At 46.6% G+C, this 23,832-nt stretch overlaps 1 protein-coding gene across 4 annotated transcripts; it reads left to right on the top strand.

Moving 5' to 3' along the window:
- The first annotated feature begins 700 nt into the window (after nucleotides 1–700).
- Nucleotides 701–22,712, top strand: Ankrd10 (ankyrin repeat domain 10). 4 transcript variants are annotated; one of them, XM_051169979.1, is made up of 6 exons: nucleotides 703–1,042; nucleotides 3,432–3,584; nucleotides 7,194–7,285; nucleotides 15,285–15,520; nucleotides 19,085–19,180; nucleotides 22,037–22,712. In XM_051169979.1, the coding sequence occupies exons 1-6, from the start codon at nucleotides 842–844 to the stop codon at nucleotides 22,498–22,500; spliced, it is 1,242 nt and encodes a 413-aa protein (XP_051025936.1). In that variant the 5' UTR covers nucleotides 703–841; the 3' UTR covers nucleotides 22,501–22,712. The 4 variants fall into 4 exon arrangements, with proteins under 4 accessions (XP_051025933.1, XP_051025936.1, XP_051025934.1 ...); XM_051169976.1 differs by lacking the exon at nucleotides 3,432–3,584 and having other exon boundaries at nucleotides 701–1,042; nucleotides 22,019–22,712; XM_051169977.1 differs by lacking the exon at nucleotides 3,432–3,584.
- Nucleotides 22,713–23,832: the final 1,120 nt, after the last annotated feature.

Here is a 23,832-nt window from a genome sequence, read left to right as displayed (position 1 = left end):
TAATTGGAGGAACTCAGGCAACCGCGGAAGCAGGCCAAGGCCGGCTGCTAGCCAACACTTGCGCCTAGAGCCCTGGGTCCCCACTCGCGAGCGCGTCTGGCAAAGCAGCAGCTTCATTTAGCAGTTGCGCCCCAGGCGTCTGCCTCAGCCGGAACCGGCCCAGCGCCAACCGCTCCAGGCCACACCCACCCGCGTGAGGTCACGCCCAGCCTCCAGGCGTCGACTGGCCCCACCCCCTTAGTTCCAGGCATGGCTTCCAGCTGCCAATCACAGGTAGGCCCGGCCTCGGCCTTCCCAGGCAAGGGTCTCAGTTGCGGTTTGCGTCCAGTGTCCGAGTGCGCGGGCTCCAGGCGAGGTCTCAGGCGTCAATCACCGCCAAGCCTCGCCCCTCCGACCCAGGCCACACTAACCTGCAGCCTCAAGCCGCCATCACCCCCTGGCCACGCCCCCCTCCCGGCTGCCTCAGGGACCAACCTCAGCAGCAGCCGCCTAAGGCGGCATTGCTGGTCAGACCCGACTCCGCCCCGGCGCAGGCCCCGCCTCGGCACTCAGGCTCCGCCCACTCCTCACTGATTCCTATGCAGCGGCCCGTCCGGCCCCGCCTCGTCCCGGCGCAGGCCCCGCCTCCTCTCGAGGCAGCGGCGTCTCCGGCCCCTCCTCTTCGGCGCAGGCTCCGCCCCGGCGCCCAGGTCCCGCCCTCAGTGCTCGCCGCGCTCGGCTGCGGGTGGGACGCGGCAGCAGCAGCTCGCCCGTCCTTTGTGCTCGAGTGGTGGCGGACTCGCAGGCCTTCGCCCGCACGTCCCTCTCGCCGGCCTGTCGCGCGCTTCCCAAGCGACTCACCATGTCGGCGGGAGCGGGCGTGGAGGCAGGCTTCTCCAGCGAGGAGCTGCTGTCGCTCCGCTTCCCGCTGCACCGCGCCTGCCGCGACGGGGACCTGGTCGCACTCTGCTCGCTGCTGCCGCACACGCCGCGCGCTCACCTGGCCGCTGAGGACTCCTTCTACGGCTGGACGCCGGTGCACTGGGCCGCGCACTTCGGCAAGGTGGGCGCGGGCACTTTAAGGCGCCATTTTCCGCATGCCGTTGTGTGAGGGTCAGAGTGCACCCCACCGTGTCTGGAGAGCGCGGCAGAAGCCCGCTGGCCCGCGTCGCCCCCTGCACCCCCCTACAAGGGTTCCAGGACGCATGTGCAACACCGCGCGCTCCGCGACCCAGGGGGTGGGGGCGCGGAAGCTGCACTGGCGCCGCCGGTGCCTCGAGGGGCCTAAGGCGCATGTGCGGCGGCGGGCCCCCCAGGACCTCAGGGGGCGCGGGGAGTGCTGGGAGGCGGGGCGGAAATGGGGTCGCCCTCGCCTGCGCCCCCCGAAGGACCCAGAGCGCATGTGCAGCACTTGTGGCTGTTTCGAGAGGGAAGGGCAGGCCTCCTGGCTTGGGGCGGCGGGGACCTGTAGAAGATACGTGCTCGTTGGGAGGAGGGAGCCGGGAGTCAGGCGTTCCTGTCCAATGGAAACCCGGTGCAGAGCGCCTTTAAGACACGGAGGGGGCCGGGCGTGGTGGCGCACGCCTTCAATCCCAGCACTCGGGAGGCAGAGGCAGGCGGATCGCTGTGAGTTCGAGGCCAGCCTGGTCTACAAAGGGAGTCCAGGACAGCCAAGGCTACACAGAGAAACCCTGCCTCGGAAAAGAAAAAAAAAACAGCAAATAAATAAAATACGGGAAGGGCTGTGAGCCGTCCTCGCAGTCGGGCGTGTCAAATGTACCCCTGATGTAGCCAAAGGCGGAGTCGCGGCCATGTCTCCACTGGGGCCGCCCTGTGTGATCTGCGCCAATGGGTCCTGTCCTGTCCTGGTGTTCGACGCATAGGTGGTCGTCTGGGAATCTCGTCGGCACCTTAAACATTTGTGCCTTAGAAGTGCAAACTTCACGTTGTACGGTTTTTACCACAATTTAAGGTAAAACTTAAAAGAGCGTTTTCATTTCCAGGGAGGGCGAGTTGGAGATTTGGCTTTGGAGACCAGTATTGTAGTTGAGGCGAGGACTTTGTTTTTGAGCCATCCTGTCAGAAACCTGGATAGTCTAACTACTAGGGAATGCTCTTAGAGCCAGAAAGCTCTGGCCTCTTGTCGCAGGCGGGCCATTTGTTGTTGCCCTTCGTTTTTATAGGTTTCCAGCCTGTTTTCCTCAGGACGAACTAGTGCTCAGCTTACCCAGGCATTTATATGGCTTATTTATTCCCAGAAGACTAGCCATTATTAAGGCTAATTATCCCTGACTTTTACAAGATGCCCACTTAAAGCACCCTCCAGAGTTCCAAACCCAGTTTCCTAGATTGAACATAGCGCAGCTAACAGGTTCAGATCCTGGGGGCGCTCCATGGGAAAGGTTAGCTAGCTGCTTTTCACTGACACCTGTTCATCTTGCCCCAGGTTGTACTTTTATTTTCCCTTGGGAAATTAAAGGGACTCTTGCCAGCCGTTACTTTCCACCTCTGTCTAACACTGTTGTTTTAGAGTCTGTTCACTGCCTACTGTGCACGTTTTGTACTCAATTAAAAAAAAAAACACAGGAATGTGTTTATTGAAGTTATCTGTCCTTTTATAAGGACAAACTTAAATTTCTCAGAGAGTCAGATAGGAAACTGGAGGTGCTGTATGTTCTCAGGAATTGTGTGCAGCCAGGCACAGCTTCTTCACTGCCTTGTGGTCAGTTGAGGAGAAACAAACAGTCCAAAATTGGAGAACAATTAAGTACCCCCCCCCAAAAAAAAAAAATTCCTGGCCACACGGTAGGCATTTGCTGCACGAGTTGAATGCCACGGGCACAGCGGGACCTGGCTGTGTCTTGTTCCTGCTTGCCAGCCTTTCTGTTAGTCACCTGCTGGGTGAGCTCAGCTGTGGTGGTGTTTGGGTTGTTTTTATTTTGGGTTTTGTTGTTGCTGTTGTTGAGTTTTAAAGACAGAAAGTGCTAGGGGGTGCGTTTTGGGGGCGTTCAGTATGGAGCACTTGTGAATGGCATGGAAAAGTCTTTGACTATTTTTATGGCCTGCCAATCACTTAACATTTTTATCATGTATGTGCAAGCATTAATAGAAGGAAGGGTTTTCCTTAGAATAATGTGCTCTTATCTGGGCGCGGTGGCACGTGCCTTTAATCCCAGCACTCAGGAGGAGGCAGACACAGGCTAGTAGCTGAATTTGAGGCCAGCCTGATCTACAAAGCGAGTCCAGGATAGCCAAGGCTACACAGGGAAATTCTGTCTTGAAAAATCAAAAAAAAAAAAAAAAGGGAAAGAATAATGAACTCTTAGCTTAAATGCTTTTGAAGTTTTGCTTATTGTTTGTAGGAAACTAACTTGTGACCGTTGTGGAGTAGGCTGTGTTGGTTGCTTGGCTACTGACGTGTCCTGTCTCTGCCCTCTTGCCTGTGTCTGAAGGTGGAGTGCCTGATCCAGTTGATTAGAGCGGGAGCCTCGCTGAATGTCCCAACCACTCGTTACGCCCAGACCCCGGCCCACATTGCTGCTTTCGGAGGACATCCCCAGTGTCTGGTCTGGCTGATCCAAGCTGGGGCCAACATTAACAAACCGGTAAGAAGGCCTGATCCACACTGCCTTTCTTTGTTTTCCCAGTTAAGTTATTCGCATGACACTGCTTTAAATCGAAGGCCTTAGTAAGAGTCTGGTACCTTTACCTGAGGTGAACTGGCTTTCCTCAGGAGGCACGCATTCAGTTTAGAGAGTGCCTTTACCTGTTGTGTGACTCACCCAGATCTGATGTGATGATTTGCCAAGGTCACAGCTGATAGTTGAAGGCAGTTGGCTCACAGCCCAGATTTCCTGGCTCCCGCTCACCAGTGCCTTAACTTCACAGATACTGTAGAAACATATCCAGACTAGCAAAAGGATGGCACAGGCCAGCTTCAGGGTGGCTTTGCCCTTCAGCACAGAAGTTGGGGTGGTGACTAGGTGTAGGAACAGCACTTGTGTCATTTACTTAGTGGGCAGAGTGGATAATGAGAAATTTGTATATAAATGCACAGACTAGAGAGTATGTGAGTTTTGGGGTTTTGCTTTTTGTGTTTTGTGGGGGTTTTTTGTTTGTTTGTTTGTTTGTTTTGTTTTTGTTGTTTTGTTTTGGTGTGTCTGAAGAATCCCTTACCTAAGTGTACTACAAATGTATGTTTGTGTTATTAGCCTCTGGTGGGGAAGCATCCAGCGGACAGTTGTGTTGCTCGGGGTGGGCAGCTTGCTCGTCTCTCACCTTGTTGACGTGTCCACTTAAGCTGCTTCTGTTACCCTTTGGCGCATTCGCTGCCAACAGTTCCATGGCCACTTTCCTGCAGACTGGCTTGGCCATTTCTCAGGTGAATTGAGATGACAGAAGCTGCTGTCTGTAGACTCGATACCACATGTTTTCCAGTGAGGAAACGGAGCCAGTTTTTGTGCTGGTGTTACGACAGCCAAGCTGAAGACGTGGGAGTCCTCTCTGCTTGGTTGCAGCTAGGTTTTATTGAACAAGGACAAGGCTCCCAAGGCACAGGGGTGATAGTGTTTACCAGACTGAAATGTTTGGGGATAGGCTCACTGGGAGTGTAAGGTAATGTTAGAGCACTTGTATTAGGTAAAAAAATTGCCTCCTGGGCCATTTGAGCAGGGTGAGCAGCGTCCTGTTTGGCCAAGAGATTAGGACCAGTTGTCCTCCCTGCCACTGGCCAACTGGAACGAGATGGTGGCGGCCATTGGAAGGTAGGCTGGTTATTTGACATCATAAGTCATTGGATCAGGCTCTCTAGGATCTGACCACTAAAAAGTGGGAGCTTTTGTGTGGTTGTTATTTTGTTTGTTTTGTTTTTCAAGACAGGGTTTCTCTGTAGCCTTGCCTGTCCTGGACTGTTACTATGTAGGCTGGGCTGCCCTCACAGAGATCAACTTGCCTCCCTGAGTCCTGGGAAAATTTTGTAATTTTTTGGCCCTTTTATTTTTGTCTTTTTGTTTCTACAGCTTGGGCACCTGTCTGTCTGTTTTAAAACCCAAGATAAGAGTATCTGTTCTGCAATTTCTAGTGCCCCGTCCCCGTTTCTTTCCTCCCTCCCAGGGTTTGTGCTGGTTCAAGACTCGTACTGCACACGGTTGAGTACTTGTGAAATGTAGCGGAGGCTGGAGCACCACCCTCTGGGAAAGGTTGCTTCAGTGTGTGCCTTTTTCAGAGGTGTGGAGAACAAAACATGAGTGGGCAGCCTACCTAGTCCCTGACCGCTGATAACACCCGTTCTGTCTTTTCAGATTTTTTTCTCTTGTTCCAAAATTAAATATAAGATTATTTTTTCTTTTGAACTTACTTGGCAAAATCTGATTTTAAACTGTTAGTTTCCCTGCAGAGTATGTGTATCTGTGGTATTTAAGTCTGAGAGAGAGAGACTATATGAGTATGCATGTGCATGGGTGCCAGAGGGCAATGCTGGGTGTTCCCACAGTTGCTTTTCTTTCTGGTTTTGGTTTTGGTTTTGGTTTTGGTTTTTCGAGAGACAGGGTTTCTCTGTAGCCTTGGCTGTCCTGGACTTGTTTTGTAAACTAGGCTGGCCTCAGACTGGGAGTGCTGGAATTACAGGCGTGAGCCACCACGCCTGGTGGCCTCTACCTTGTTCATTAAGGCTCTTTCTCACTGAACCTGAAGTGTTGGAAGATGATTTTGTAGACTGTGTATTCCGGCTCCATGTCTAGGGCAGGCGGAGAAAAGTCCTTGCATTTTACACTGAAGTTCATCAGTTTGACTAGTTACTTTATGGACAGAACCATCTTCCCAGCCAATTTGTAGACGTTTTCTTCCACCTTTCTTTAAAAAGCTAGTTTAGCAGATGTGCTGGCATACACCTTTAATCTCAGAGTTAGGGAGGCAGAAGCAGGTGGATCTATGTGAGTTCAAGGCCTCCCTGGTCTGTGTAGTAAGTTCTAGCTTAGAGCCAGTGAAGAGCACCTATCTCCAGAAAGGAGACACTGAGGATGGCTTGCTTTTTTAAGCATCTGAGTTCAGTAGGTAGTTCTTGGACAGCCATGTGGCTTGCTGGTCCTCTGATTAGCTCCCTGTCCTGAGAACAGTGCTTTGCGGGGCTGAGTGGAAGGTGGTCCTGGGAAAGACCTTGGGCACTTGCTACTTTTATTGATGAATGACCCTTTCCCAAGGCCACATGCTTTGCAGTTGCCTCGCTCCTGTCTTTTCTTTTATCCCTTAATTATGCAGTGTATAGGCACTCCCAACTGCTGTTCCCAGGAGCCTTGAGGTGCAATCCACTCAAGTACTGGCAAAGCTCTTCCTCAGGGTTTCCCAGACAGCGGTCAGATGAGTGTCTCTGACAGAAATGGCTCTTCTTTCTTGCTTTCGTCTTCTGACTGCGCTTGTTGCTTTGGGTCTGATAGCTAGAGAGGAGGTAGAGGGGTTTCCTCAGAACAGTGTAAGCCAGTTCATCTTTCTTTTCCTTAGTAACTACTGCACACTGCAGTGGCTCCCGGGGTGCTCTCCTCCATCTGTTGTCCTCTTGTGCCTCCACTGTCTGCTGTATTGAAGGTCTGTTTGCACTACACAGCTGCCCCTGCCCAGCTGAGATCTTCCCTTCTCTACCCCGGCCTCTGACTTGAGACCATCTTTTCTAAAATACGGTTCCAACTCAAGACAGTTCAAAACAAGCTTTTGTGTTTTGCCGTTGTCAGCACTATAGAAGCTATAGACAAATATATGAGGACTTTTAAATTGGTTGAGAGCTTTCTCTTGGCCTGGGTGGCTGTTTGAATGTGAGTCTTTTGTTTTGTTGGGAGGGGTTGTTTGTTTTGTTTTTCGAGACAGGGTTTATCTGCCTTGGGAGTCTGTTTTTATTGGTCATAAGATAGTTATTTCAATACAGCACATTTGTGCCAAGCTCCAGGATAAAATGATTGGTAAATCAGCATTACTGGCACTCACACCATCAATATGGGATACTTCGCAGGTATTTGTCAGTGTTCTGTAGTTACATGTTGTGGAGTGTGTGCCCTGCTGCCTGGCTTTCAACTTCCTTTCCCAGGTGAACTGCACTCGTCCGTTTCAGAGTCCGCTTCAGATTCTGCTCACACTGTTTGATTGCAAAGGTAGAGTAAGGCTGTGTTAGCTACTGCTTCCCCTGTGGGCATTGTTGGTAAGTCTGAGCTTTCTGTTCTGTGTTTCAGGACTGTGAGGGGGAAACTCCCATTCACAAGGCGGCCCGCTCAGGGAGCCTGGAGTGCATCAGTGCCCTGGTAGGGAACGGAGCTCACACGGAGTAAGTGTCTTCAATTATTCCTCCCACTTAGAGATGTAGTCAAGGTGTTATATCCCAAAGTAGCATTTAGATTAGGCAAAGCCTTAAAAGTCTTTGTTTCTAAAATTAGCAATAGAGTTGTGCCTTTTTGATCAGGTGTTATGTGAGGAACTTGTGTTAGGTTGACCACCCACAGATGTCGGCTTCAGGGCCCCCTAGCTCAGAGACAGCAAAGTGGCATGAAAGAGCAGTCAGAGAGATGCTGGGCTCCGTGTCATTGCATTTGCCACTGAGGGGCCTTGCATTGTGGCCGGTCTTCACACGTGCTTCCCCAGCTCTAATTTCAACTAGAGGGGCTTGGATTTGGCTCGCAGTGGTGGAGACTGGGCTCTAAGTCCGGGTTTCCTTCACGTGGTGAGGCTTCCTGTAAAGCCTCCTTTTGACCTAATGATTTACAGCTTCCCGGAGCCTGGAGCTGCATACAGAGACTCCTGCCCTGGGGCTTTGGAGGTCAGTTTAGAATGTCCTTCTCCAGTGCCCCTGACGTGAGCTGGAGTCTGTCCCCTGTTAGAACAGTGCTAATGTGTGTTCAGAAATGGGGTCTTATATGCAAACCATTAGCCAGCCATAGCATTATACATTTATTTAGGTATTATATTTATTTGTTTAACTTTTTTTACATTGTAAAATTTTCTTCTGCAGTTCACAGCATTAACAAATGGATGCGGTTTTTCACCCTTAAAACGTTGAGTGTAAGCTGTAGAGAGCTGTAATAACCAAAATAACTGATCATACCAGCTTTTAAAATTTTACTGTTACTTAATGAGTAATTTAAAAATATTTAATTAGAAACCACTTTACTCTAACAGGAAGTGTGAAAATTGAGACTTTGGATGAAATAAGACCCACAAAATTGAGTTTAACCCTTTGGTTTCCATTTTGTTGTTCTGACTCTGTGTTACAGTAAATTCTGAACATAGGTCCTGAGTAGCAAAACCATGTTAGCTCATGTGGGCATGTTTGTCCAGAGCTCAGCTTAGTCACTGTCTTAGCTTCTGTCTCCTTCCTTATTGGCAAATTTTGCCGTTAGTTTGGGCTTAGGTGTTGAGTGATGCCCAGGCATAGTAAGTAGCGCATGGCAGTCGTCCAAGCACGCTGGAGGCTGAGGCAGGAGCGGACCTTTGAGGCCCACCTGAGTTACATGTGAGACCCTGCTTCAAAAGCAAAAAGTACGCCATGTGTTAGCTGCTGCATTTTAAGGACCCTTGTAACTTTATATTTAGCTGTGATATAAGGTAATGTAAAAGCAACCTGATAATGTGAATATGTATTATATAATCTTAAACCATTTAAGATGATTCTCAGTTGCTTTAAAATTGTAGAATCAGTTTTATTCTCTGTATTTATATTTAAAGACTTAGACTTTTAATAACAAGCTTTGATTATAAATAGTCATATATAACAATTAAATTATTTAATTATCATTTATGAAAATAATGGACAATTAAAGTTGGGGTTTTTTAATAGCTTATTTTTTTCTAAATTATTCTTTAATTGATCCTGAACATTTTATTACAAAGATGTTTTAATTTTAATGGGTAGCTTAATCCAATGAGCCAGTAAATATCTGTCACTATGTCCTTTTTTTTTTTTTTTTCCTTTTTTTCTTTTAAGTAGGTATCTTAAAATATGAGTATCTTTTATTTACAACTCTGTCCTTGGTTACAGGACCCTCAAGTGTCTCTTTTCCACCAGGTGTGGCTGAGCATGGCCTCCAGTGCCAGTCTGTCCCCACCTCAGTACAGGAGCCACCCCCTCGAGACCCTGCACTATGCTGACTGCCCTGGACTGAGCTTTCACATTTTTTTGGAAGGAACATTTAGCTTGGACTACCTAGGCAAAAGCAATTCTTAAAATTAGAAGTCTTTGGCCTGGATTTAGAACACAAGTAGTCACTTATTACTATTGTGTGTGTGTTACTCCATTTACCATTGAGAGAAAATGTCGGGTTTTCTAGTAAGATAGATTGAAAACTGCTTCTTGCTGTCTGTTCTACACATTCTTATAGGTCACCCTGTTTAGCTTGTCTGTCTAAGCAGTCTGACTCCCCACATAGCAGTGTCTCGGTCTGTGCTCCTGCGGCCCTGCGCACATGACCAGGTAGTCCCAGCACATAATAGACCTTCCCAGACCAGAGCTTTAGCATTAGTTGATTTATTTAAAATCACTTAATATATTTTCCATTTCAGAATGGGTCAGATTGTTAATTCATTTTATAATCTATAATATTTAGGAGATTAAAAACTTTCCTTCTCCTGTGATTAGGTTAAAAGCTACCTCATACTGCTATTGTTAAATTAATGACATTGCTTTTAAATCCTACTCTGCTTTTTATATATTTGCTACGTTAAAGTGGCCAAAGACTAAAGTTGTGCTTTTTTGGTCATCAGGTAGATGATGAGGTAGCTGCTCGGTGTCTGTGCTAGAGTGGGTTGTTATGTGACTGGCTTGTTAATGTAGGTTGCAACTGTAAGATAACACATTTCAGCAGCTGTGCATCGTATTAAAATTTTCTAGCACCACACGTGAGTATGTTGATGGACTTTTGTTTTCTTCTCTTAATTTAAATCTTGAGTTTTGGTGCCAAGTTCTCTCTCCACATGAGCATCTGCTTCTAGCTTATGTGGTAGTTGTCAGTACTGCCATTGTTGACACCTGAAGACCCAGACACACGAGGCCACGTCTCAGTTCTGTGGGCACATGGAATGCTTGTGTACTTATAGGAGCTCAGCTGTTTCAGCATGTTGGACTATAGCAGCTTCGACTTCTTGCCAGTGCTGGCTACTGGCTTTCCTCTTAGAGTCTGAGTAGAAGGACATGCCGCCCACACAAGAGCCACCCCATTTCCTTTGCTTGTAGAGAGAGGGTAACAGCTTCAGTCTCCTGTAATTCTGCAAAAAGACAAAAGGTTACTATGTTACTACTGAAAACCTTTTGTCCACTAACGTCTGTTATTAAGCAAAGAGTAGATTCTGAGCCTTGAGTTAGCTTTGCTTTTATTGAGGGAAAGAGTGCTTCCAAGTCTGCCTGTTATTAAAATATTTTCTTACTCCTCTGGGTAGAATCAGGGACACACGCATGCACGCACACATATTTGTGCTTTCTTCTGACTTCCTCTCACACGCTGTGGGAGGCACTTGTGAAGGCAGGCCTGATACCTGGTCCCCTCTCTGTAGAGCCTGCCTACATTAGAAGTCATATGTTTTATTGTGGGTCTAGTGGTGTGTTAACCCAAGAGCACCTCTGCCCACTGCTCGCTACACAGCTGAAGCAACAGCGTGGGCTGAGATGAGCCGGGTCTGGTACACGAACGTGGGCTCCTTCACCCCAGTGGTCTGGGCCAAAAGGCTAAAGTGGCAGTAGGCCGCAGTTGCAGGCTGTTGGAGCTGTTGGGCTTTGTAGTCATGAAGCAGGTGGACCCTGCCTAGAGCGGGGCTGTCATCAGAGCAGTCACATATCATGGACGTGTTTAATGTGTTATGTCAGAAGCTCACTTGTAACGTTTTTCTGGGCAAAACTAAGACTTACAGTGTTAGCCATTCACTCCTGAAGTTGGTCACATCATCTCGATGAGCTTGTCCTTGACCAGCAGCACCCTGTCAGGTGTCTGTGCATCATGTCTGGCTCAGTCCTCTCAACCCTCACATGCCCGCACCTTTTCTGATTGTCCCTCCACAGACTCTTTGGTCTTGCTGCTGCTTTTCCCTCCATCCAGGGACTGCATTGGGTCGGCCACCAGGCAGGAGCAGGCAGTGTGTAACAGGCTCCAGTAGGTGACGGACTTGAGGGATCACTATACATACAAATTACTTTATTAATAACTTTTTAAAAACTTGATCTCACCATATCTTTAACTGTTGCTTTTATATTAAATTGGTGTTTTAAAAACAAACCAAAAAATTTTAAACAAAAAACAAACCAACAATTTCCAAATACCAGTGTTTCTCTCTGCTAAGTCACACTGGAACATGCTAAGTATCCTCATGTACACAAGCATAACTGTGAATCGCTTGCAATGCTACATGTCCTCAATAATGTTGAACTTGTAATGAAAACTTGGCACCAAACTTATTCAGGTAGAAACTTTTAAAAAATGGTTTCTTCCTATCGTTAACTGCAGAGTGCATTTATGAAAGTCTTCATGATTATGTGTTTGGATACCAAAGGGTTAAAAATACACCTGTATTTCTTTACTGCAATAACAGATGTTTGCTAATGTTTTGTCTGTACAAATGGACATTTAGTAAATGTTTTTATTTTTACCTTTTTGTAATGATTGCGTTTATTTGCTTATTTCCATCTAGGAGTAGTTACTAATGTATTTGCGATACAGCATACCAAATTTTAAAGTAACCAGAATCGTGAGTTGATGGCTTTTAGTCCATACTGTTAAACTTTTGTTGAAATATTGACATAAATTGGCTTCATGCTAAAGTTACTAGACGTTACTCTTTATAGATGGCACTAAAGCAGTTGCGTGGTCACATGCCAGTGGCCTAGCTCTGTGACTGCTCCTGCACCTCATGTGTGTGTATGTATTTTTAATCCAGTGTTGCCTGCAAATGTGATCCCTTATGATTGACGTTTCCTGTGTATGAACCATGCCCGTTTTAAGTCACGCAGAAGATTCTGAATCTGTAAAAACTACACATGTCAATGTTTTACAGCTACGTAATTCGAATTGACTTGGTTTTTTCAAGTAATCCTAGAAAGGGGGAGCATTCACATAGAAACTGCTGAAACTGCCACAGGTGCTTCTCCGAAACCTTACAGTTGTGGCATTGAATGCTCAGTATGGCTTCCCTTCTGCACACAAGCATACTGTTGAGGTATTTGTTGCGGTGATTGGTTTTAATGCTAATCTAGGAATTCAGATATAGATTCTTTAGATTTGCATGCTTTGCTTACCCTAATTTATGATACCTACCTTTTTATTTGTAAACTAACAATAGCTAAATTCAGATCAGAATTTTAACAGAAATATTTATATAAAATTGTGGTTATTTTTTATTGTCACATGGCATTAGCACAAAGAACGTAACACAAAGGCAACACCTTTAGTTCTGAAAGCCATTTCAGATATTTCCTGATCTGTGACTATTACTGTTAAAGAAAGCACTCGTTGGAGCAGCTTTCTGTTCTGGCACTGTGACACTGTAAGTGGAAAATCAAAGGGTTAACTGGTCCTTGTGGCAATCAGCTCTAAAATTTCTTGGGAGTGATTCTTGTGCAAATTAAATTCAGTACTCCACTCAAAATATTCTTACAATAGTTTGTGTTTGATGACAGGCTGGTTCATTTTTGTCACTTTGGCAAAAGGTTTTATTTGTAGCTGGAACTACCCTCTTCTCCCACATGCTAGTTTTCTGATTCTGAAAGATTGGCAAGAGGACAGAGGACTGGAAGTGTGGCTCCGAGGCTGAGAGCTGGCCGCACATGCGTAAGGCCCTGGGTTAAGCCTGGCCAGGGAACTGTGTCTTCCCCTCAGGGATTCAGAGCTGGGGGTGGCGGCAGCAGCGTTGCCTTTGCAGCAGACTAGCCCAGCAGCATGAAAGTCAGAGTCAGTCTCAGAGCTTCAGCAAGACTAGAGTTTTTTAATAGACCCCATTTTAATGTTTTTCTATGGATGTTAGGACCAGAGAGAGCAGATAAGTTCACTTTTTAAAACAGCCATTTCTCCCAGGTAATTTTTCAATTGATAATGTCATTAGAGTCTGTCTGCGCCACCCAGTTAGTCCTGTGTGGTCATAGAGCACTCCAGTGACGGTCGGGAGGGGTGGACTGTTAACAAGCTTGAGCCAGAGTGAAGTGGACATAGAGGTCATGAGTTGTCTCCTTCATCCACGGCCCACCACCCTCAGAACTTTTCTAACAGGGACAGGCACAGCTGGGATCACGAGGTCAAAGGCTCAGTTAGCTTGCTATAGTCTAACCAAGAGCATCGTCTCGCCTTTACACACTAATGCTGAAGTGGGAGCTCGTGAGGCAAGCTGTCTTCTGATTCCCACACAGCACACGTACACACGTGGGACAGACAATAGTGACCGTTACAGATTTTGTCTTCAGTCCTTCTGTCTCTTTATCCTCTCATTCCGAGAACATTTACATTGATCACATAGGTTGTCTCTTGGGAAAGCGGGCATGTCCAGACCTCCTTTATTTACTCTGCTGTCTGATTAGCTCCATGTGTTTATAAGAACATGAGCCTGAGTGGGGTGCTTACTGCCTGTGGGTGTCATGTGTTAGTGACAAGTGGGCTTCACTTTGGCCGTGTTTTCTTTAACTCGTGTATCAGTAAAGATGCTGGAGTGAGTATGTCAGAGTTCACGGTGCTGACATCGTAGCAGGGTCAGCTTTACTTCCCACTGGTCCTGTGCACTGCTTTTTCTTTTTAAGAAAGTGCTACTAATTTCTGGGTTTCTCAGGTCTTGCCTCTCGTTACATTGGACTTGAGGGCTAGTGAGATATCTCAGTAAATGCTTGTTGTTCAAGCATCAGGACCTGAGTTTGGATGCCCAGGTGCTAGGGAAGCAGGCAGATCCTACCGTTCACCGGCCGCATCAGTGAATTCCAAAAGCAAGGTGGAAAGCAGCTGAAGAAGCCAGCCTCTACACATGTACACCAACACCATGCCCACATTCACCACACAGCCAGCTGTACCCACGTGCATCACACACACACTGGGCTGGAGTCTGTCTGCCACTTGGGTATTGCATTGCCTCTCTCTGCTTTAAGTAGATTGCTGAGTGAGTATCTGAAACACCCGAAGCTGCAGCCTCACGCGTGTGACCACTGGAAACAGTACTAGGCTATGGCTGTCCCTTGTAAACTAAGAAGTGTTGCATGTCCCTGAGCCTGCAGTCTCTGTGCTCTGATTTTTAAGTTTGTTTGTTTGTTTATTGCCTTAACAGTAACCCTAAAAAGCACAAGCATCAGGGTTTGGATTGGTCATCTCTGATACAAGGCGAGGCCTTCATTTCATCACGTCTGGGGTGGGCGTGAAGAATAGCTGGCTGAATAGGTATGGAAGCCCTCCTCGCCGTTGATGTATCCAGTACCAGTCGATGAGCCCAAACTAAGTGTTGCTTCCCCTCGGTTTTGCCCCTCAGAGTAGCACTTGTCCTCGCCTTCTGAGGAAGCTTTAACAGAGTGGCTTTTATCCCCTCAGTTCTCTCTGTTTCCTCGTGATCACAAATTAGGCTGTTTCTTCCCTGTTCGGCTCCTTGGCTTAAATTCTGCCAGTGCGTCTTTGCTCTATGACTTAAGTTTTAGTTCTCACCATTAGCCCCTTCTGGAGAGCAGGACTCAGCCCAGGGGATGTGCTCCTGTGACAGGCAGAATTGTGGGGTTCTCCGGAGGATGCTGCAGAATGCCGGCACGATACACTTTTGCACATCTTTCCATAGAGAGCCAAATCTATCAAAGTCTAGTTCATCTTGTCTCAGATGCCGGGGCCGTGACCGGTCACTTTGTCAGGATGCCTTCTGAACTTCCACTTAGAGTGTCACACCTCAGCCAAAAATCTGGCTTGTTGCTAAGCTGTGACTTTGCATTGAGGGAACCACTTGCTATGAATGCCATGGACAGTGTTGTCAGTACATGCCTGTTTGTTACAATTTTACTCAAGCTAAAGGATGGGCTTTTAACCTTAGGTGCAGAATCTATCTCAGGGGAAGTCTGAAGGTAGAATAAATTTAGGTCTTCAGACTAACATAAAACACAACTTGGAGAAGTCAGTAGGAAGATACCTTTTAAGTTTAGCATATTGATTTTTTTTTTAACTGTCTCCCAAATCAAATATGTGTAGGAGAAGTTAGTTACAGATCAGGCTGATTAACTGCTCCCGTAATGAGGATTTGCTGTAGATCTGTTGACCTTCAGATAGTTTAGTCAGCTTGGCAGGAGCAGACACCAGGGTCAAGTGCTGTGGGGTGTAATTCACTGTTTTTGTGTTGTGCAGCCTGAGAAATGCCAGTGGCCTGACGGCAGCAGACATTGCACAAACCCAGGGTTTCCAAGAGTGCACCCAGCTTCTCTTGAGCCTCCAGAGCCATCAAATGAGCCGTTACTGCCCTAATGGCACCTTGAGTGGAGGGCATGAGAGCATACTTCCCAGTCACATTAGCCTGGGAACAAACCGAAAGAGATGCTTGGAAGACTCAGAACCTTTGGCCGTGAAGAAAGCTAGAACTGGAGGTGAGACCATTTGTGGGGGTGGGGGAGCAGGAGTCCTGCTCTGACAAGTCCCTTTGCGTGGCTAAAAGCAACTTTGAGGGCCACCTTGTGTCAAGTAGAAAGTACCAGGAGACAATGGAGAACTGCCCTGTGTTGCACTGCAAGATGGCCTGCTTGTCAGAGAGGGGTGTAGAAATGGCATGCTGATGCCTCTTGAGTGTGCCTGTGGCCTCTGGCTGTCCATGATAGACTTCTTCCATGGACTAGGGAGGCATTTTTTCTTTTGTATTTGTTCACAATGTCCTCAGTAAAGAAACCTGCCACTAGCTGGGCGTGGTGGCGCAGGCCTATGGGCCTAGTTCTCAGGGAGGCAGAGGCAGGCCGATCCCTGAGTTTGAGGCCAGCCTGGTATATAGAGTGAGTTCCAGAGCTACATGGTGAGACTTTGTCTCCAAAAAAACAAACAACAATAACAAAAATTACCGTTGGCATGTCTTTTTTGCTGTTTGTTTTGACATGTCTTTGTACTTGTATTGTCACTACTGGCGGAGTGCTGTGTGGCGAGTGTGATTTCATCTGGCACTAAGGAGTTAAGTTACTTTAAGTATTCTCCCTTTTGTTGTTGTTTGCTTATTTCAGTTCTTTCGGTGCTCTGTTCTGAGTATTTGGTTGTTTGTTTTGAAACAAAGTCTCTCCTGTGTGGGCCTTGCTGTCCTGAAACTGTAGACCAGGGTGGCTCAAACTCAAGAGGTTCTTGGGCCTCTGCCTCCCCAGTGCTGGGATGGACGATGTGCAGCACCACGCCAGCATGTCTGCTCCTGCTACTGACCTCCTGTGAGACCCGTGAGTCTGTCTTAGGAGACTGTACACGCCCGCCCCTCCCCACCCCAGTAAACCTCTGTTTTTCTTTTTTTAACTATAAATTTAGTTCAATTTGATTTATGATGTCCCTGGAGAAGCCTGTCAGCTGGTGCCCTCAGGTGTCAGAAGAGGGAAGGGCATTGGATTCTCTAAAACTAGGGTCAAAGAGGGTTGTGAACCACCATGCTCAGAATCAGGCCCTGGCTGGCCCTCTGTAGGAACAAATGTTCCTAACCGCTGAGACATCTTCAGCTGCAGCCTGCAGATGGTCATTAATACTTAGCATACTCAGAAGTGCCAGGCTGAGAGGGTTTCAAAAGCTAATCTCCATCTTACTGTTAGATAGGATCAGGTCACATGACCTAGATTGGCTCACAACTTACGGTGATCCTCCTGCCTCAATGTCTCGGGGACTAAAATTAGAGCTATGCCCTGCCACTGCTACTCAAAAAGATGTCAATTAGTTTGTCCGGTGTCTCTTTGCTTGCGCATCCTGGGGCCCTTCGAAGGATTCCTTAGTCGCTTTAAACCTTGCTCCTGCTGGGGTTTTGTTTTGTGGATTTTGGTTACGTCTGGACAGGATTCTTTTTGGTTGGCTGCTGACTAGAGGTTCCATTTATGCATTGGAAGTTTCACAGGCAGCTGCCTGCATCCTACTGCGCTAATGGAGAGTGTAGCATGATAGGAGCCTAATATGACTGCCTGGGCTTTGGGGGTGATGAGTGTGAAAGATGAAGCGCTCTTCCCAACACTCCAATAGTGGTGCTCCTGTGGCTCACAGTCACATGACTTAAGGGACCAGAAACTTCTTCGTCCTTATGTAGTTGGAAGGCCCAGTGTTTAAACAGTTGGACACAGACAGGCATGTGCCTCTCTCCCGCCCCCGCTGCCAAGCGCCACATACTGTGGATGACAGGAAGGACCTGCCTACTGCAGGGCTCTCCCAGATTCCGTGATCTGGGAGGGTGCTAAGGGCCTTTCTTTGGTCACTGTAATTATCTCTCTTCTTGGAGGCCTGTTTTTGGTTTTGTTTTAGTGTACAGTTCAGGAAAATTTCTCCATGTTTTCACTGTGGTTTCTGGTGTGTTCTGGTGACTGTTTACATATGTAGAAGTGTGCTCAGCCGGAATTTCTTATTTTGTTAGGTTGTTTTGGTCTCAGACTAGAGTAAATAGAAGTGCTTTTTAATGGAACACATGCATGAAATTTTTCAAACATACTACTGGCTGGAGAAAAGGCTCCGAAGTTAAAGAGTGCACACGGCTTCTGCTGAGGACCTAAGTTTATTCCCAACCGCTTCCACTCTAGGAGAGACTGATAACACCTTACCTTCTTGTGACTTCTTGGAGCACACACCTGTGCACAGACACAAATAATGTGCATGAAGATAATTTTAAAAATTGAAACCATTTCCACTTGTCTAAACAAATTATAAGTACATGAAATATTTGAGCATATGGAAATAAGTATATCAAACTTTCATATTAGGCTTGTTCCATTCTGCCTTGGAATTCTAGAATTCTATATGATGAGCTCAGTGTGGGATTGTATTCATGAAACCAAAGCTCCAGAAGAGTTTTAAGCTAACGCTTCAAGGGTTTCCTGTAATATAAGGTGGTGTTGACTAACTGAGTCCTCACCTCAGAAGGTGGTATCTGGCTGCCGGGGGTTCCCTGCGGCTTGCCTCAGAAGCAGAGATCCACTTGCTGCTTCTGTTCTTTGAGTCCCACCTAGACTGTTCCACTGGCTGTGCTTGGGTAGCAGACTGAGGTGTGTGTCAGTGAAGCAACATGCAGTAGCAGTTAGTCCTTGGGGCCATTTTTCAGAGGCAGGGCCTGTCCTGGAGCTCGGGACACCAGCGGAAAATAAGGACACGACCCGAGTGTTTTTCTCCAGGCAGTTTATTCAGGAACCTTTTCAGCAAGCTTCTTCTTCTCCCGCTCGCTCGCTTCTCCTCCCCCAACACCTCCGCGCCCCTTTATATCCTCTGTCTCAACCAATCAGCAGCCCTTACGTCGGTAGCTCCAATTGGTTCTCGACAAGGCGGGATGCATACGTCAGAGCAAAGCACGGCCCACAACCCAAATAAGGGCTTGTTTACCAGGAGCAGAATTGCAAGTTATCCTGCCTGGCGCCATCTTAGTGAGGGCGATAGCTTCAGCTTCCCACATATGAGGATTTCTCTGAATGCTTCATCTTGAGAATTGTCTTCAATAAATTTCATCAAACCCATTTGGAGGAGGGGGTGCAGGATAAACTTAGAATTATCTGCAGGTTATAAACTCTCTGTAAGCAGGATGGTGGTGGTGGTGGCACAAGCCTTTAATCCCAGCACTTGGGAGGCAGACAGGTGGATCGCTGTGAGTTTGAGGCCAGCATGGTCTACAGAACAAGTCCAGGACAGCTAAGGCTACCCAGAGAAACTGTCTTAAAAAACCAAAAACAAACAAACAAACTCTTTGTGTTCCCCAAAGAACAGTCTGAGAATATAATTTTTGCCATCAAGGAAATAAGCAAAAACCTGGAATTCATGACTTTGAGCGAAATTGCATAAATTTTTTAATTGTAAAAAATGATTTTATAATTGTATAGAAGCCCATTAGTGGTTTTTGCTTCCTTAAATTATTTGACAGTTGTAAGGCAGTATAGATAAAATGGGATAGATAAGGTGTCTTTGGTTTCCTTTTGGACACAGAAATCTAAAATTGCCTGTTTCTTGTACAGTTCCAAGCCTGGATCATACCATGACTCCAGTGAATGGTGAGGCTGAAGACGACGCTGACAGAATGCATGTTGACAGAGAGTTTGCTGCTGTATCAGGTGGGAGTGGACAGTTTCCTGTTAGCTGCAACAACACCCCAGTGGTCGAAGACACCAAACAACAGGAGAGTGGTTCTGTTGGACCCAGAGAAATAGAAATATATACTGTTTCAGCAATGCAAACCCCTTGTCGTTGCAAGAATCAGTATGCTTACTATTTCTAAGTTCTCAAACTTTGCACTTTCTTGTCCAGTATCTTTTTTTTAAAACGTTCTATTATAATTGACATTTTTGGCACTTGTATAGATGCAAGATTAAGCGTTTTGGGTGAATTCTCTTGTTATAAGAGTTAGTGCAATCTTCTGTTTATTTGAAGCTTTTACGTGATGTGCCTTGCTTGTTTCTCATGAGGTCTACCGTTGTGGTTTCCTGACATAACCTTTGGGGACTCTCCACACGCTGTTGTTTGTACTGTGAAGGCAGCACAGCAGGCCAACAGCTCACTGTAAATGCTGGGAGCTTGAGGGTGGTGGCTGTGGCTTGTAACCACTCAAGACAAGTTTGGGATATTTGTCCCACGCTCTGGTTGCTTTGGTGTCTAGCATTGAAGGCTGTTAAAATGCTGACCATTTTCAATAGTGTTTTACATGTTTAAAATGTTCAGCATATTAAACTATAACCCCTTTTTACAGTTTTAAAGTCAAGCTCAATTTTTCCAGGATTTAGGATTTCTGAAATGATGTATTTATTTGGCGTGTGCCTTTTTCTCCCATTCATTAGGTAATAACAAAAAACATAACTATCGTTTTTTGTTTTTATATATAAAAAAGCTTTTATTATAATGTTTTTTTGTTCATTTCTTTACTGGGAATAAAGGTCACCTATATGTTTGCAAACCCACAGAAAATCTTTCCATGCGCAGACCCTGCTCTGCACAGTCATGGCTGGTGTTACCTGTGGCCAAATAATGAGATGAAGTGGGTGCCCTTACCGTGAACAGTTTGCTCAGAGGGCACATCTAAAACAAAGTTTTCTGTCAGCAGAGGCTGTCTTGCCTAATGAAGGAAATGTGACAAAAGCCAGAGCCTTCTTTATACAGACAACATTGCTCCCTCCCCTGTCAGGCAGGAGTAAGCTGCCTCCTCATGTTCACAGGGTTAGCAGCCAGACCTGAGCTCAGCTTTTATTTGAAGCCAGTTCGTCCTGGGTGTGAGAAGGCCACATGGGCTCCTGGTGTTTCCAGTCCTTTCTGACTGAAGAACACGTTGGGAATCCCTAGAGCTTCCCAGTTCTCTATGAGATAGCACCTGTGTGCACAGAAAGCCTGTGGGGACAGCTGCCACTGCCTGGGTCTGCATGAAAACCAGGCTTCTCCTTAAATACATCTCTGCACTCTGGAGAGCTATGAGGTGACGCCTTCATGGTCTTCATGCCCCTTCATGCCCCTAGTCTGAGACCTGTGGGGTGGGCTTCATGGTTGGGCTGTCCAGTGTATAGGGTCCTTCCCCGGCCTCAGCCTGGCTGTACCCAGTGCTGTGTGGAGTGGCTTCTGCCATAACTGAGTGTCTGTCAGTGCTCATCTGACAGATTTGTGCCAGCTGAGCCCCAGACAAGGCCAGGCTGCCAGGCTCCTTTGATTTTGAGAGTACATATAGTGTGTGTACACAGGTGTTAATGACTTTGGAATTCACCATCCCATTGATGTGTTGTCACCTGGGAAGGCGACTTATATTTCATTTTGGAAAGAAAGTTTTTAACAGGTTTTGTTCTTAGTCCTTGAAATATTCATTCTCTAATAGTTGAATTTTTTAAAGACAAAAGTTATAATTTTAAGGGGGAAATGATCCACTGACTGTGTCCCAGTTACTAAGTTAATGAAAGATTGGTTGGGGGGAATCTGGATGTTTTCTTTGCTTAGTAATCACAGTCCTTGACAGGGCACAGGCAGACTGTGGTGGCACAGGAAAACGTTGCTGCGTTGGACACGGAGCTTCTCCCAAGCCACTAGAGCTGAGCTTGTGTCATTTTTGTGTGGTCTCTGGTAGCCCAGGCCTTTGAGGTAGAGTTGAATATCGCCACGCAAGAGATACATAGTTCCTGTACTGTTGTGTGAGCTCTTGTCTTTCTAGCCCTGTGTGCCCACATGGTTCAGCACAGGCTGTTTTCTGTACAGCGTCATCTTGTCAGTGGACATTCAGATTCATGAATTAATTGATCCAAACTTTTTCCAGCATAAATGGTTTCTGAAAATAAGCAAATATGAGACCTTGGCTTTTGTGGTCGTTTTTGTTGCTGGACTCAGTACAAACCTCTCAGAAGTGCTCTTGACCCAAGGCTATAAGAGCCACTGGGCAGACTTTGATGTAGCTCTGCTCTGTGCTGTGCCAATGCACTGAGTGCAGCCGTGGGCTTGTGTGTGGAAACGGGTGTTGCTAAGACAGAAGCATGTCCTCCCAGTGTTGTGTCTGTGCGGCCCCTGCTGGGAAGCACCCCAAGTGCTGCACTGCCTGGAGCCTCCTTAGCACATTGGCTTCCCTGCCATTTACCCCCTTGACTAGGACAGTTCTGTGTCTGAGTACAGAATATTCTTTTGGTTCTGATGGAGCCGCCCAGGGTGGTTTAAAGTCACCTTTGAGGCTGCTTTTAGTAGACACGTATCTGCTGCCCTGTGTTTAACGTTTGATGACAGCTTGCATTTTGGACCTCTCTCCAAAGCTACTGAAGTCCATACTACAGTTCTGTTTTACTTCTGAATCTGCTGTGTGTCCTTGAAAAGGGAACTGGTTTGTTCAAAAGGAAAAAATAGCAGCAGAATATAACCAGAGTCTTGTAAAACTGTGCCAAGAGTTGAACATGTGCTAGTTTCTCCTTCCTCGTTGGTCTGCGTTTTGGTGACAGGTATATTTCTTAATGCAGATATGAAAAACAGTAGCTCCGTGTTGAATACACTGACAAATGGAAGTGTCGTCAATGGACATTTGGATTTCCCCTGCGCGGCCCAGCTCACTGGGATGGAGAGCAGGAGTAACCCGTGCTTAGCAGGACCTGACGGACTTAGCAATGGACAGCCATTTCCCAGTGGCCAGGGTTCTGTCTGTGCTAATGGGTCTGAGGAGCCAGAAAAGACCATGGGCACTAACCCCGAGATGTGTGGGTCTCTGCATCTGAATGGGAGCCCAAGTAGCTGTGTGGCCAGCAGGCCGTCCTGGGTGGGGGACGTGGGGGAAAGCTTGCACTATGGACACTACCATGGGTTTGGGGACACTGCTGAGAGCATCCCCGAGCTGAGCAGTGTGCTTGAGCACTCAAGCTGTGTGCGGGTGGAGCAGCGCTACGACAGTGCCGTCCTGGGCACCATGCAATTGCACCACGGCTCCTGAGCCCAGGCTACCCCAGCATTACTGCAGGACCAGCTTGAGGAAGCTGCATGGCCTGTGCTGTTGGGGCCTTGGCTTTCTGAGAAAGTACTTGGATTCATTCAACTGTTCCCCATGAGTGCTGCTGTGTGCAGTCTTCCTAGTGCGTGGTGTTCACATGGCGTGCACTTTGGAGGTCTCTCTTATTTGACACCAGCCTCCTTTTCTTTTCTTTTTTTTTTAAATCACGGCATGAGACATTACCATCTCTCTTGAATTCTGTTTGATCAGGATGGTCTCGGTTAGTGACTGAGGGTACCTGGTGACACGTGGGCATCATTTCAAATCATTTGCCTTTACCAATTGCTGTAGCGCTCATGACAACAGCTACGTTCTGTGCAAGAAGCACCCTTGCAACCGTGTCATGCAGCGACTCTGGGAAGAGGGCTGTTCTTGTGTGTTCACTGAGACTGCTACAGATGCATTCAGTGTCGGGCACAACAGTCCTCTAGCCTGTGTAGACCACTGCCTGTGTTTCCTTAGAAGCAGGTGCCGCCCAGGATGGATTAGGGTTTGTTGTGTTTTTACTCCACATTTCTACTTGGTCTCTAGACTTTTTACCACAGCCAATGGTTTTCTTTATATATAGTGGAAGTTGCTGTTTGTAGGAACTGTCGGGTCAGAATATTTTACTATGGTGACCTACTTTTTTGTTACTGTTTTTTGAGATTTTCTGCTTAAATATATATACCACTATATATCCAGTTAACTGAGAGAACTTTGGGTTTCTCTTAATAAAACTGCATTAAATTTATGGTTTTATAGACGTTAGCTTTTGTTTAGGCAAATAGTGGTTACACTGCAAATACTGCAATGACTTCTGATTTTTGTAACAACAATTGGTGCAGATAAGCTGTGAGATGAAGAAGCCAATGTTTTGAGTGTACTAGCATTTTGTTTTTAAACTGTTATTTACAAATTGAATAAAAAACTTCACTGCTGATCTGTTTCTGGAGTATTTTGTGGTGGGGCTTGGGTGGGGGTGGGGCATGGTCCAGGGGGGAGTGAGAAGATGGAGAAGGTTTGACATGGGGCTGTGTGTGCTCTCAGGGTTGGTCTCATGCCCCATCTAGTTCATTTGCTAACACTCTTGGCTTTGCGGCCCTTGCCCCACTGAGCCACTTGTAGAAGTATAAGTTGTGTGTCAGCAGCATTATTGGCCTTGAGTACTTTTTTTTTTTTTTTTTTTTTATTGTAATGGCCAGCCACAATGTTCTAAATCTTGGTTTCAGCAAATGTTGCCAGCCTTTTAAAGATACGAATTGCAGTTAGGAAATTACAGTAAAATAACCATCT

Source organism: Acomys russatus, chromosome 27, assembly GCF_903995435.1.
Source record: "Acomys russatus chromosome 27, mAcoRus1.1, whole genome shotgun sequence".
Taxonomy (NCBI): Eukaryota; Metazoa; Chordata; class Mammalia; order Rodentia; family Muridae; genus Acomys; species Acomys russatus.
The sequence above is the reverse complement of the archived record's forward strand: the minus strand, read 5'-3'. Positions and strand labels throughout refer to the sequence as shown.